This window comes from Numenius arquata, chromosome 5 (assembly GCF_964106895.1).
Source record: "Numenius arquata chromosome 5, bNumArq3.hap1.1, whole genome shotgun sequence".
NCBI classification, from domain to species: Eukaryota; Metazoa; Chordata; class Aves; order Charadriiformes; family Scolopacidae; genus Numenius; species Numenius arquata.
The window spans coordinates 49,487,785-49,502,232 of record NC_133580.1 but is presented as its reverse complement, the minus strand read 5'-3'; the positions used below and the strand labels follow the sequence as shown (position 1 = coordinate 49,502,232).

The 14,448-nt window shown below is 35.3% G+C and overlaps 1 protein-coding gene across 5 annotated transcripts in view; it reads right to left on the bottom strand.

The window, feature by feature from the left end:
- The window catches only part of CTNNA2 (catenin alpha 2), a 456,927-nt gene that overhangs the window by 32,998 nt on the left and 409,481 nt on the right, over window positions 1-14,448 (bottom strand). For all 5 annotated transcript variants that reach the window (XM_074148276.1, XM_074148277.1, XM_074148275.1 and 2 more), the window contains 4 exons: window positions 14,112-14,263; window positions 9,008-9,121; window positions 5,558-5,739; window positions 2,413-2,518 (listed from right to left, as the gene is read on the bottom strand). In XM_074148276.1, coding sequence (XP_074004377.1) covers window positions 2,413-2,518; window positions 5,558-5,739; window positions 9,008-9,121; window positions 14,112-14,263 — 554 coding nt within the window. The remainder of the gene's footprint in view (window positions 1-2,412; window positions 2,519-5,557; window positions 5,740-9,007; window positions 9,122-14,111; window positions 14,264-14,448) is intronic.

The window sequence follows — 14,448 nt, the reverse complement described above, 5'->3', positions numbered from 1 at the left end:
AGCTTATTGTTAATGCATAAATATCCTAATCTGTGCCAGAAGGAAATTATTTACTGAAGTGTAAATGACATATTAGAGAGTCTCTCAGCAGGTGACATCAGTATTGCAGCCCTCCTCAAGAACACAAAGAAATAAGATGGTCTCTCTGCATGTCATACTAGAGAGAGGCTACCTACAGACCTGTTACCATTTTGGATGCTGTGCATCTCAAATGTGCTCTGATATAGATTACATTAGGTCAAACATGGAAGACTCAGTGAAGGTTTTTTAATCAATATAACTAGAAAAAGCCCATGTACAATTTATTCATAGTCTTTGGGACTCTTAATATAAACTGCATCATCCCCCACAATATCAACAGCATAATAAACAACACTCTTGTAGTTAATATTCAAAGTCTTGCCTCAAGAGAACAGACCTCAGTAATTCACTCTGATGAAACATTGCTAAAAGGGTCCATTGCTAACAGCATGTCTCCAATAAATACTCTTTGGGGCTATCCCACAAAGTCTGACTGACAATGTTCTTTGAATGTATAGCATGGGGAACGAAGATTCTGAATATGTCTTTTTAGCGTCATACAAAGTTTATGCTCAATTTTTGTAAAATATTATCAGAGCACAAAACCTGACAGAATTAAACACACATCAGTCTACAGAATCACAACCTCTGACTTGAGATGACTGCTCTAGACCCAACAGCTAATGCTGGCAAGGAATATATTTACAGTGAAGTAGTAGTGTGTACTGTAGTCTATAACTCTGAAAGCAGTCACTTTGCTTTTTTCTCTCCCTTTAAAACTAACAATAAACAAAGCTGGAGGTTCATTGTGGCTGTTAGGTTTAATCTACCCTATACTTATGGCAATGCTGTAATACCTCTCTCTCAGACAGTTGCCACATCTTTCAGGCATGAATCCCTAAGAGACCTCTTCTCCCTACTGGTGACAATTTAATACAGAAATATTTACTCTACTCTTGAAGTCTATGAACTGAAAGAAATTAACTTTAAAGCAATACTGCCAGAGAGCTGACAAGGCTTTAAATACAAGTACCTTGAAGCGAATAAAAATGTAGATCTCTTTCATTAGAACAGTAATTAAAAATGCAACTGTCCATAAAAAGTTTATATTGCATGAGTGTCTCCAAAGTTCTGTAAAATATCATTAAAGTGTAAGCATTAAAACAAACACTTCGATCTCATAGTGATTTTACCGTTTATTATTAAAGTGTGCATGTTACAGTCTTCTGAAATTTAAAATGTGACTCAAGCCAATGCACTCTAAGCATAGCAAGTCTTTTGTGCTTCTTTCTTAAAAATACTTTACCTCTGCAAATACTGTAGACTAGGAATTTCATCAGCCAACAGATGGATTTCTTCTTTCTTATGCTAAAATGAACAGATGCTACATTTGAAGGACTGGAATGGGTTAATTACAGGAAAAAATGCTTGCTGATAATGAAGACGATCTAAATCTCAAATTTCTAAGGTTATAGAATAATGGGCAGCTTTAGCTTCTTATCACTCAGGCCCATATTCCCTGGCAGGATGTGTTACACACTATTACATGCTTACTTGAAGAAGAAAAAGACATACTTATTTTGAAGAGAGAGACTAGAAGCAAGGAATTTATTAGTCCCCACTTCCACCAAAATTTCTCCTGATGACAATGAAAGGAAAGAAACAAGGAAAAAACAGGAAGGGAAAAAAGGAAGTTTACAAGGGAAAAAATAGTCAAATTTAATTTGCCTAAATCTAAAATTAGTTACCTAGAACCTGGATTTGAAATTTGGCTCTTAACTTTTAATATGATGCTTCCTCTTCCTCTCCAGATGGATAGATAACCCAGTCTGAAAGAAAGAAGCTGCATAAAGCAAGTTCATCTTTCCAGTTGTGACATGAATTTGGTAATGGCACTGAGGACACAGATTCTACAACATGGAGCAGGGGGCTGTAAGGTGAAAGCACAATATTCTGATGCAAAGCAGAAGAAGGAGAGTCAGGGAATCTTGAAAAAGAAAAGTGCCATATCACAGGAAATTGCTGGAAGAACGAGCTGAAAAGAATACAAGGATTCCTTGGCATATGGCAAGGGTAACAGAACTTCCAATTCTCTACTGCTTTCATGACAGCAAATATATCAGTGTAATTCTAATACAACCACCTGGGTCTGGTGAGGCTGTGGAAAAAATTAAGTGCTTCTGAGGTTTAGAGAGACTCATTTATGACTTTTCTGTACTGTAAAACCCAAGCTTATTGGTATAGAAGAAACAATTTATACTCAATGGGTTGATCAGAATCCAGACAGTGACTTTCAACAGGTAGTTTTCTGCCAAGTAAAGATAACTTTTTCCTGCAAAAGGCAAATCATTGACAGAGATTACTTTATATTTCTGCTCATTTTTTCGTTACCTGATCAGCTACTGCCCGTGCCAATTTGTCCATCCTTGATCCCGCCTCTGCAATCTTCTTGGCTGCATTAATGACATCTGATGTGTTCTTCAGGGGGCCTTTACCTCTGTGAAATACAATACAATTATACACAATCTAAATAAATCATGAAAGGCAACAGTTCTAGTGATCTTGCTTAGTGTTTGATTTTAAAATAGTAACACAAATGACTTCTTAATTTATTACAATTTCACCTTTTAACTCCATTATAGTACAGCTTGATTAGAAAATCAGTTTGCTATATTTACTCTCTCTTAAAAATGCCTTACTAGCAATTTAGTCTGATGGCAACTTCAAGCACATGAACTATAGTATATGCATTTTTAAGCGCTCATTAGGCCAACATTCTTTCTGGAATACACAACTATTTCAAAACTATGTTATTCCTAAGCCAGTGCTAAATGTTAAGCCTGTCACGTCTAGAGCAAGAATGTCACATTTTAGAAAACATTTTTACTAGGTTTTTCTGAGAAAGCAATGACACGTGAAGCATAATCCTTATGCTACACTTAAATGTCACAATTAAAACATGTGTAATTACATGTGTACAATACACTTTAAACATGTTTAATTAGCTTTAAGACTGATCTTTTACCATTATCCCTTGTTGTGATAGGACAAGGGGTAATGGTTTTAAACTAAAAGAGAGTAGGTTTAAACTAGATATAAAGAAGAATTTTTTTACGATAAGGAAGAGGTTGCCCAGAGAGGTGGTAGATGCCCCATCCCTGGAAACATTTAAGGTCAGGTTGGAGGGGGCTCTGAGCAACCTGATCTACTTGAAAATGCCCCTGTTCATGGCAGGGGGGTTGGATTAGATGATCTTTAAAGTTTCCTTCTAACTCAAGCTATTTGGTGATTCTATGAATTTTCACTATGCCTTTAAGATGGTGCACAAAACTCTAATTTTAGTCATTAAAGTTACCAAATTTATATATAGAGGCAAAAAGTAAAAAGTCACTGCAGACTTTTCTGAGTTTGCTTCAGATTCAAAACATTAATCCTGTTTGTAATACCAAATTTGTTACTGGTCCTGAGAATGTCTTAGTTGGAAGTGAGCTGATTACCTGATTTTCCTTTTTTTTTTTTTTTTTTCCTAAGACTATGTGGAGAAAATATAGCTTCAGATAAGACTGATGGAAAATCATAATATGATAAAGTTTTTTTTTTTAAAATAAAATTGAAGGCATTTTCTCTAAGCACAACATAGTACTATTTTTGCATTTTTTTTCATCTATAATGCCAAGAATAACTTACTGAAACAGATTTCCATTTTTATCTTCTTTCCATACTTTCATTTCTATCTTAAACAGATATTGAAATACAGGTATCCCACTTCTGTTGAACTTAAATTGTAGCAAAAATCCTTCATAGACACCTCATATGCTTCTACATTAATTACATCAGTAGATCTGACTGTCACAAACTCCATGCATTTGAAAAATTATTCTATTTTAACACTGTTGAGGTTACAGTCAACCAAAAAGGTGTGAAAGGCTTTGTTCTGTTTTAATGGAATATATTAAACAAGCTTTTATTGAATCTGATGTAGACAGAGGTGCACTTTGATTTTATTTTTTTTAATTTACTTCAAATGTGACAGTAGTTTTCTCTCATTCTCATATTACTTCTGTTCTTTTGATGGTGGAAAATGTAATTACAAAACTTTCAATTTGATGTTGAATGTATCAAAGGTTGTCCGTAAGGTTGCAGAATGTGTTCATATTCTGGGGTGTTGCTTTAGAACATTATTTCCTCCTTCCATGAAATGATGGCACTGTTTGGAGAGTTTTTCACTCTGGTTTTGGGCAGAAGGATCACTGACCCAAAGAGAAAAGAAATACAAATGTAATTAAGATTCCTCTAAAATATCACCTTTCACAGGAGCTTCTACACTGTCATTTGGTATACAGGAATGGTGAGTCTACTGTAAAAAGAATAGCTGTAAAAGCACAAACTGAGAGAAAAACAAATAAGCTGAGAGAATAATTGCTTGGAAAGAAATATAGTAGTAATCTGTTAAAGTAAGCAAACTTTCTATATGCATAATTAAATTTAAAATGGATAAAATGTTTGCTGTTGCCTAGTAGCAATTAACTAACTATGCCAGTGCAAATAGTTAAGTTATTTGCAAATTTATGGTATTTATACAACCACACCCTCTATCTATCTGTCTATCTATCTACCTTTCTATAAGGTACGTGTGAACCCTATATTGTCAATGCAGAGACATTCTCCTCTGAAGTGGGTTGAAGGTTCCAGACACAAGGCATGTGATTTGCTGGAGACTAAGAAATCTATTTGAGCATCTCAGGGAGGTGAATAAATGGATGCCTTATTTTAATTCTAAACAAAAACTTAAAAAAACCCATTTTGTCCAGTTTTGTCTAATCACATTTTGATAAACACCATTTAACCTTTTCAAGTCCCATTAAAAATAAACACTGAAAAAACATTAATTAATTATGGTGACCTGTAATTCAAAGAACCTTGTCAAATGTTCTCCCTGGTTTGATTACCAATATGACTATATTTAAAAAAAATAATTCTGTTTATATGATATCATTAATGAATGGCCTTTTGATGCTTTGCAATTAGAAAAGAACAAGACATCAATCAAAAAAAGAAACTAAAGAAAAAAAAAAAAACATTTCTGACGGATTCCAATAAAGTATTAGATCAAACTAGTTTCACTTCATTTGTGGGTTCAAAATGATATAAATAGTTTTGCCATTATTTTTGATTGACACAAATTGTGTTGAAATGTTGAAAGTTCAGAGAGGCACATGCATTTAGATGGGTACTAAACGAAATGTCAGTTAAGTGTCTGTAAGGTCACAGACTATTTTTGCTGCTGAAATTCAAGATGATCTGCAAATAAAACATCTGCAAAAAAAACTTCATGTGATTAATCCCATTTGGAAAAATATCCAGATCAGTCATGTGTTGAGAACTGTGCAACACATCCCACTATATATGATGTGTGTTACCTGGCTTTGCATCCCCCAAAACACAGCACATCATCTCAACAGGCTATAAATTGCAACAGAAAGTAAAGATGCAGGATGTCTGAAGAAGTCCTCAGCACAGGTTATTTTGTCCTTACCTGGTAAAGTCTGTCATTTCCATCATAATCATGCACATCTGCTTTGCCAACACAATGATGTCATTACCACTGTCATCCCACTTGGCCACCTCTGCATCCAGTTTGCTCTTTTCTTGGTGGAATATCTCTACCTGCTCAGCAATCTTAGCCTTCTCCTCCTGAGGAAGCTGAGCCATGATAGCCTGGAGAAAAAAAGGGAGAAGTTGGGCATTAAAAAAGGAAGCTGCGAACTATACATTTCCAAGGTCTAAATCGTATGCCCAACTTCTAGTTTCTTTTTAAGGGAGTTGAGGATGCCAAGCAAAATCCAGTAGACATTTGATTTCTGTTAGGACAAGCAAAAACAAATCCACAGGATGTTTATAGCTCTTCTTAAATCTTCAACAATTTAAAAATTATATATGTGATGCCATGATACATAGATTACTCACCAGGCAATGCAGGAAGACTAAAGAAAAGTCATGTTAAATAATAACTTTTAGGAAGACCAAAATGAATGACATCTCTGGGAAAAGGCAGACTGAATTGCCAGTATCTCCCTAAATCTCATTTTCTGTCAGAAGAAGAGGTTTTCTGCTTAACCCAATGCTAAAATAAACTATGACATGTAAGATAATACATTTGAAGTCAATTGTAATGAATATACCTTTCACTATTTAGTGGTCTAATTGTCTCTTGGAAGATATGCAAAAAGACACTATACAGGTTGGTATTAATTTGCCTCAACATTATCAACAAAGCAGAAAGCTCCCCCCTCCCAAAAAAAAAAAAAAAAAAAAAGAAAAAAGAAAAAAGAAAGCCCTACAAAATTATAATAATTACTTTTGAAGATCAAATGGACACTTCCAATAACGCTTTTCAAGTTGAGCTACTATTTGGCTTTGGGGGTTCTGAAGACCACATTATGTATTTAATTGGGTGTGACACATATTTAAGTGTCATTACATTTTGTCTTGTTTATGTCACTTTCAATCAACTGAAGTCTTTCTCTACATATTCTTAAAATGCTCTTGGCTTTTAAAAATTCATAATTGACCTTTCCAAAACTGAGATTAAAAAAGGTTATATACAGTAGATCAGAGAAGGAGAAATTTGCAAGTTAATCAAATTAAAATTCAACACATGAGTTTTAATTAGGCCTTATCAATGTAACTCAGCAGTTTCAAATGTTAGCATATTATTCTTTCCAAGAAAAATGAAGTTTAAGTCAAGCTCATAAATAAATATATAAAATACACATAAAACACTTGAACAGATGAATTAACTGAAATTAAGAGAATGTGACAGGAGCAGTAAAATTTGGAAAGTTGATCTGTATGTCTTGTATATTTTTTTTTCTGTGGGCAGCTTCACTTGTTCACCCTAAAACACTGATATACAGTGTTTTAACATTTCTATTCCAGCTGCTGATATGTTTTCAAAGAAGCTATATCCTATAGCAAATGCAGCTCATATATTCAAGTTTTATTTCTATTGAAGACCAACACAAGTCTTTCTACTGAAATACTAATACCTTTAAAGAGTAAGCATATTAAACAAATCCATTACATTCCACAAATAAAAATGCAGATTTTCTACAGAAAAGGTTCAAATAAGATATTATTCTTAGCAGACTCATTTCAATGAGTCACCCAAGACTGTGGAATGGGCAGCTTCTGCTTATCATGTTTTCATTTTAGGTTTTCATAGTTTGTTGCTTCTTGTGACATATTGCATTCTACATTATTCAGGAATGGGACCGTCTTTATAATATATTATATGTATACAGTGTATAGCTGATCAAAGCAGAAGGTTTTAAGTGCAGCAGTGATAATAACCGGAATAAATGTAATAGAATTTAAGAATCCTAAGTCCCTAGGAAAACTAGACTCTTAATAAAAATATTGCTGGAATCTTTACTTGGTTTTCAGATCAAGAAAGGATGATATGCTACTCAATCATAGATGAAATAACTACATTGTATCTCAATACTTTTATTGTACCTGAGACTTACTTTAGTAGTCAATTCTTTGAATAGATCAAACAGGTATTGATGCTCTTTAAAATATAAAAATCTCCCAAAGAGAGTAAACTGCAAACATAGTTCTGTCATCGTTCTCAAGATAAGGTATCCAGGTGCCATTCTGGAATTCTCCTGACTGCATAGTTTTCAATGCCAGTTCCTAGTCACCCAACTCTCTAGGATGGGAACTACAACACATTTTCTCTTCTTCTTGGTGATAATGACACATATGATATGTCCTTGATATGCAAGGACATTTTTTCTTCTCCTTGGGATGTAGTGATAGAAACCCAGCTTTTCTGATACATGGTATGCTTTATTTACCATCTGAAGTCAATATTCAGGGAAATTAATTTAAGACAAAAAGAAACCTCTGCTCAACCTCAAGCCCTAACATACTGTGGGTCTTCCTACAGCAACTGAAAACTCCTCCTTCCTTGTCCTCTGAAGTGATCTTTCAAAGCATTGTTGCCTTTTGTTCTTCAGGTTCTCAGTCCTACAAATCCTCTTCTAGAATTCAAGGTAAGAAGTCACTGTTCCAGTTACCAGCTTTTGCTACAGTGTTTGAGTGTGTGTGTGGAGGATGCTTCTCATTTAGTCCATTACTGCACTTTTAGTACTTATCAGAAGAAACTGCAGACCTGTGCAAAACAGCCACGAAAATCATTCAGGTTAATTCCTAGTTCTCCACTGGTTCTGTGCTGGAAAATTTTAAGGCTTTTATTTAAAGTCTCTTTTCAGTCAAATATATTTGCCCCCAAAATTATATTCTGATTTTTATTTTTAATAATCTGATCTGGGTAGCCTATTTAGTAAAAGGTGAACATTCATCACAGGGTGGCATAATCCTGAGTGTTAACAAACTTCACTTCTCTAGCACCTGTGACCCCCGTAGCACTCATCAGCTTAATTTGCAATCCCTGTGCACAAGCTGAGGTCGCAAATCACAATGACTTGAGTTTATCATGATGTAATTACCCTTGTAAAATTACATTTACTCAGTAACAAATGTCTTCAATTACAATTAAATTACAGGGACTACTCAGTAGCTTAAGCAGATCTTCTTGACAGGTTTGCACACTGGGAAACATGACTAATGTAAGATTTCTCTGGATACAGCACATGGTGCCCTGATAGGATTTTTTTTTTTTTTAAATTTGCTGACTCCCACGGTTTCAGCACATTCTAAACCTGCAAGGCCTTCTACAGCACTAGCTAGAGCAAACAGCTAATACAAGGTATCACATAAGCCTAAGGAAGGTCATTCAGTGAAGTCAGTGCTTTTCAAATAGGTGAGACATGAAAAAAAACTTTAAAAATCTAGGTCAACTTATTCCCATCTTTTTAAGTGACCCTGAAGATTTTAAATCACTGTATTTACTTTCCAAAGCACAGCTTTTTATTTGTAGCTATACAGACACAATGTAGTATGTGGGTTTTATACTCACCCTTGCGCTCTGGCCAGCAATAAGCTGGTCATCTTCAGTCTGAACACTTGTTCGGCTGCGAACATCATAATCTTCCTGCTCAAAGTCTGAATCATCCTCTAGCTCTTCAGGGGTCTAGAGAGAGAGACAGAGAGAGAAAGCAAAAGAGAGGAGATGACAAGCTTATAAAGGATACAGACAAAGGCCTATGTACAGTAAGCTCTTATTTCATTGACTTCCTGACCAGGAAATGCTGTTTCTCTTTCCTTTTAAATTAACGAGTTTTCTCAGGCAGTCAAGAACTGAAATTAATTTGTCTTAAAAATTAAGTTGTTTCAACTCTAGTTTTCTTTACAAATAGCATTTATCATTACCTTGGTGCAACTTTTCTTAACATTGTTAACATGATGAATGCAGTTCAAGGAACAAATAGCCTTTGGAAACACTAACAACCAGAATTCAGTATTTCAAACTAATCCTATTTCATATATAAACAGACACTAACACTATTACATTACCAGAATCTCCATGTAACCTTCAAAAAATATCTGGAAAAAGTAACTAACATTCTGGAAGAAAAAGTTATGAAAGCAAGTAAGAGATTTCCCCTTGAAAGAAAACGTAAAAGATGTCAGCTGGTTTTGGAAGAAATGTAAAGTTTATCATCTGCTTTATTTTGTTGGTTCACATGGTTGTTTTCAGATACAGAACTTTGGAATTTGCCTCATCCCCTAAACTGAAACCACATTATCTCCATTGCTGGTGCTATGAATGGGGTGAGGGTCTCTGGGCAGATTGATTAAATCTAGTTACTTGTGTGCTGGCTTCAGGTTGTTTAAAATGTTGGAGGGAAGGAGAAAAAAGATAACTGATTGATCTCTATTTGTTTTTTTCACCTTTTAGCAAAAAATTAGGAGCAAAAAAAAATTCCCTTATGTATATATGGAGAGACAGCCTACTTTAAAGTCACTATTTAGTACTACATTTAATACAGATGGTGCAAAACCAGAAATAGTCATTAGAAGGAAGATTGTATTCCATTTTGTGCTTTAATAGCATCCAGTACAACAATCTGTCCACAAGTAACTTCTGTAGGTACAATACATGATAGTGGTAATAGAAAAAGAAGATCAGAGTAACTGTGCAGAGAAATCCTCACCTTGCTGGATACCCATATGACTCAGTGTTAACCTAGAGGGCCAACCGTTACAGAAGAAATCATCAATGCTGGCATTTCATACTTGGAGGCAACGTCAAGTTTGCTAGCAGAGGTGCTAATCATTGCCAGTTGTCATTACAGCTCTGTCTTGAAGATGCTCAGTCACTAGGATCTGGTCCAAACCCTCTAACATAATGTAGAGAAGTCTTTTGGTGATATTTATACTACAGCCTGGTTTCCAACATGAAGTGCACATCACTGTTTGTAACAGAAAATCAGCTGCTTTGCTAGCTACATGGTGAAGTGCACATGATGGGGAGAATAAAACACAGTCATATTCATTTGGCTTGAAGAGTATGAATTAAATAAATCTTTTGATGCTGAGTACTGGAGGAAGAAATAACCAAGTGTGACAGTATGGTAATGAAACTCAGGCTGCATCTCTGAAGAGATGCATGTAAAAATGGTGTATATAACAGGATAGATAGGAGGTGAATTTTAGGTGAAAAAATGAATTTGCCTTTCTCTACTGCCACAGGAGAAAAAAAAAGTTCAGTACCCATCATTATAATGTGCAGTGGTCTTGCTTTCCAGTTGCCTTTAATCACTTTATTGTCTCTGCTGAACTGCCTGAGGGCAGCATGTGACTTTAAAATCTGCCATAAACAAACCAGCTACTAAGAGAATCATACAACTCCCTGAGCAAAAGGGAGTATTTCCTATCATAGGTCTCAGCTTTTCATCTGTCTAGGTTTTGTTGTGAAGAACAGCGACAGGGTGGAGAGTTTCAACCCCTTCTTCATAAACAGGCTGGCTATTCCCCATCCTCCAAGTCCATTCAACTAGACAGTTGCACTGGTAATTGTAAAACCAATAACCTTTTATCCCACAAGTATACTCTTCTTTGTTTTTTCTGTCTCCACTTTTATAAATATGACTGTAAAAGACAATCTGCAGCCCTTTCTCAAGCTTTCATAGTCACACTGCAGTAAAGCAAGGCATAATATTTTGAATATTACATCTCAGCACTGTAACCAGTAAGGACATGAGGATGCTTCTTAAAAAGCTAAAATATTCTGAAAATTCTATTTCAGTTATTTACTCTTAAAGAAACATTTAGAAAAAAACATATTGCTGTTACTGCCTGACATTCACAATCTCAAAATTCGTGGCCTTTAAAAGATTGAAACTTAATGGGTATAGATGTTGAAGTTCAAGAAAATCTAGTGCAAACCAAAAGGACAAGTTTATGCAACTGTTAATAATATACTATAAGCATAAGAAATCTCACAATTTCCCCTCTGTACAAGTGAGATCTAATTAAAAACTAACTTTCAGATTGACTTTTTTAAAGTTTTCAAGTGTGGTGAATTTAACACCCTCATTTTATGCCAAAAATAGCTACAATTTTCATTAAGATGAAGAACAGTAGTTAACTATTATCTGTGTCTTGACATTTCAAACATTTTACATGCTTTTCACTCTTGCACTGTTGTTTTATCTGATCTCTTGGAGGTGCAACCCATATATAATAGGGTCTCCTATTTGTTTCAACACAAAAGTGTAAAAAAAGAAATATATTGAAGTACATTGACTTAAGGATTTTTACTCTTAGCAGGGCCTTCTAAACATACCAGAACAAATCTAATCTTTGTGCACAACTAACAGGACCTGGGTATTTAAAACCTAGTTACCAGACAACAAAGTCTGGAACTTAATTTATCTGAGTTGGAAGACAGAAGGACTGAATCAGTCTTGCAGACAGCTGAACCTATGGTCACACAGACGTAGAAAATACAGATTAGAGATTGGAGACAGCTTCCAAACAAAACTCTGACAACCACCAGTGGTAGGAGGAGCTAGCGTAAGTTTCAAAACTAATAAATTTTATCAACTCATTGATTTCAGCAGAAAAATGGACGATTTTCATAATTTTTTCTCTGTCTATTCTAAAGTACAGGTCGTAAGACTTCCTAGGATGAATTTTTTTCAAATACAGTATCTCTACTACACATAGAGCATATTCGTCACTTCATTCATCTAAATCAGATTAATTCCCCCGGTGAAGAAGACTCTTTCACAATCCCAGATAAATCACCCATTAAATATATACTTTCTCCTAAGACACATGCTTTATTTCAAATATGAATTTGGTGACTTTCAGCTTCCAGTCATTAGAATTTTTATTTTTTTTTTTTTTCTAAATAACTCTCTGGCTGCTAGACTGAAGATCTTGTGTAAACAAAATATAAGTGACTGTACTTCCAGAATTTAAAATGGTGCTTTGTGCTTAGCAGAAACATCTCAGCCAGTCTCATAGCAGCCTCCCTGGGACAACTGTGATGTACAGGGGGTGCTGGAAGCCAGAACTCTGGGAAAGGGGTAGGACAAACGGTAATGGTTTTAGACTATAGATTCAGGCCAGATATAAGGAAGAAATTTTTTACAATGAGGGTGGTAAAACACTGGAACAGGTTGCCCAGAGAGGTGGTAGATGCCCCAGTCCCTGGAAATGTTTAAGGTCAGGTTGGACCTCGGGGTCTAGTTGAAGATGTCCCTGCTCTTTGTAGGGGGGCCTTCAAAGGTCCTTTCTAACCCAAACTGTTCTATGATTCTATGAAAATGTGGGTCTATACCATATCCCACCTGTTGATTGTGTCTCATGAAACAGTTTAAAATGACTTATGAGACACTATAAACATTAAAACATGCTTAGAGGTGCTTTTTGTCACTGAAAACCACTGTTACAGACTAAGGAACTAGATAATCAAAGGAAAAATGGAGATCATTTACTATGCAGATCTCTTGTTTCCATCACAGTCCAGAAGAGCTGAAAATACCCTGACGTTGCACACTCAGAAAACATGACAGGTCTGTCCCCACCATCAATCATGACTATAATTCAGACTATCTAGATTAGCGCCAGGTATGGGAATGGAATTTATGTTTCATGGTTATAAAAAAGTAAGCCTATCAAAAGCTTTTTTCTGTAGATGTTAATCATAGTAAGAGATGAATAAAATGAAGCTATTTTGGAGTGTTCCAAGTGCTTGAAGTCTTACATTAGTGCCATACTACACTCATAACCACAAGTGTAAGTTACTTCTTTTCTCAAATGGATGAGATGTTGTTTTAGCACTGTTATTTGCTTCATAAATTTTCTCCATAATTTTCACCGTGGCTTTATTTGTATGTGGTTTTCACTGGAGGTGAAGGTAAGTTGGGTTTCAAACAAGTTTCTATTGCTAAAGAGATGTCTAAAACAGGCTTGGCTTTCTGGGTTTTTTAAAAAAATCTTTGTAGACTACATTGAAAAGTAAGACACACATCTACTGTCACAATAATTATGTTGTGGGTTTTTTTTCTATTTATTTGGTTGGTTTTTTAAAAGATGCCTATGCAAATTGAATCAACTGGTTAGTCAATGCTGAAATGACACATCCTTTACCTCACTAAACGTTCACAACCATCCCTGCAGAGGATCACTGGAGCAGCAAGATAATCTATTTATTCATTTAGATTTTAACCAGATTTTCCTCATATCCTAGGCAGCATACATACATTAGGGAAAACAAAACAAAACAAAACAAACAAACAAACAAAAAAACCCCAAACCCACAAAAATCAAAAACCCAACAAAAATCTACACAAACTTTGAAGATCTTAATAAATTAATGCTATTACTACAGAAACAGTAATGAAATTTACATCACTTGGCAGTTGTGATCAGATCTTCTCCTATGTGATTAACAAATTAATTGTGGTTTATTCCCTAAAATTCCCTCATCTCTTTACTTACCAACTCCTTTTTTGCTGCACATGCTTTGGTTTCATGCTTGCTTCAGTGTCAAGCTTTTCTGGCTTATTATGAAACAAAGTTGATTCTGAGATGTTTTTATATTCCTCTTGCCCAATGTGATACTTTCCTTTAAGTCCCATCATTTATTTCCCAGATGCCTTACATACCCTTATCATCAGAACAGCTTTCCTGATGTCACGAACTCCATCATAAACCAAGCGGGAGGCATCTATGAACTCATTTTCTTCAAATGGCTGTGGGACATTTGCACTCAAAGCTTCAATGGCAACTTCAACTTGTTCAGCAAAACGTGGCATAACTAGATTAAACAAAATGAAAGGCAGTAAGATTAGATACCTTCTTTCACTTTCCTCCTTCCCTTGGGCATAAATGCTTCCCAGCAGACATGGTACATACTGTTGATACAACTTCAAGATCCAGGAAGGCTCATGGGATGAGTTTGTACCAGCTCTACACATGCTAAGCTCTGGCACATTTTCTGCC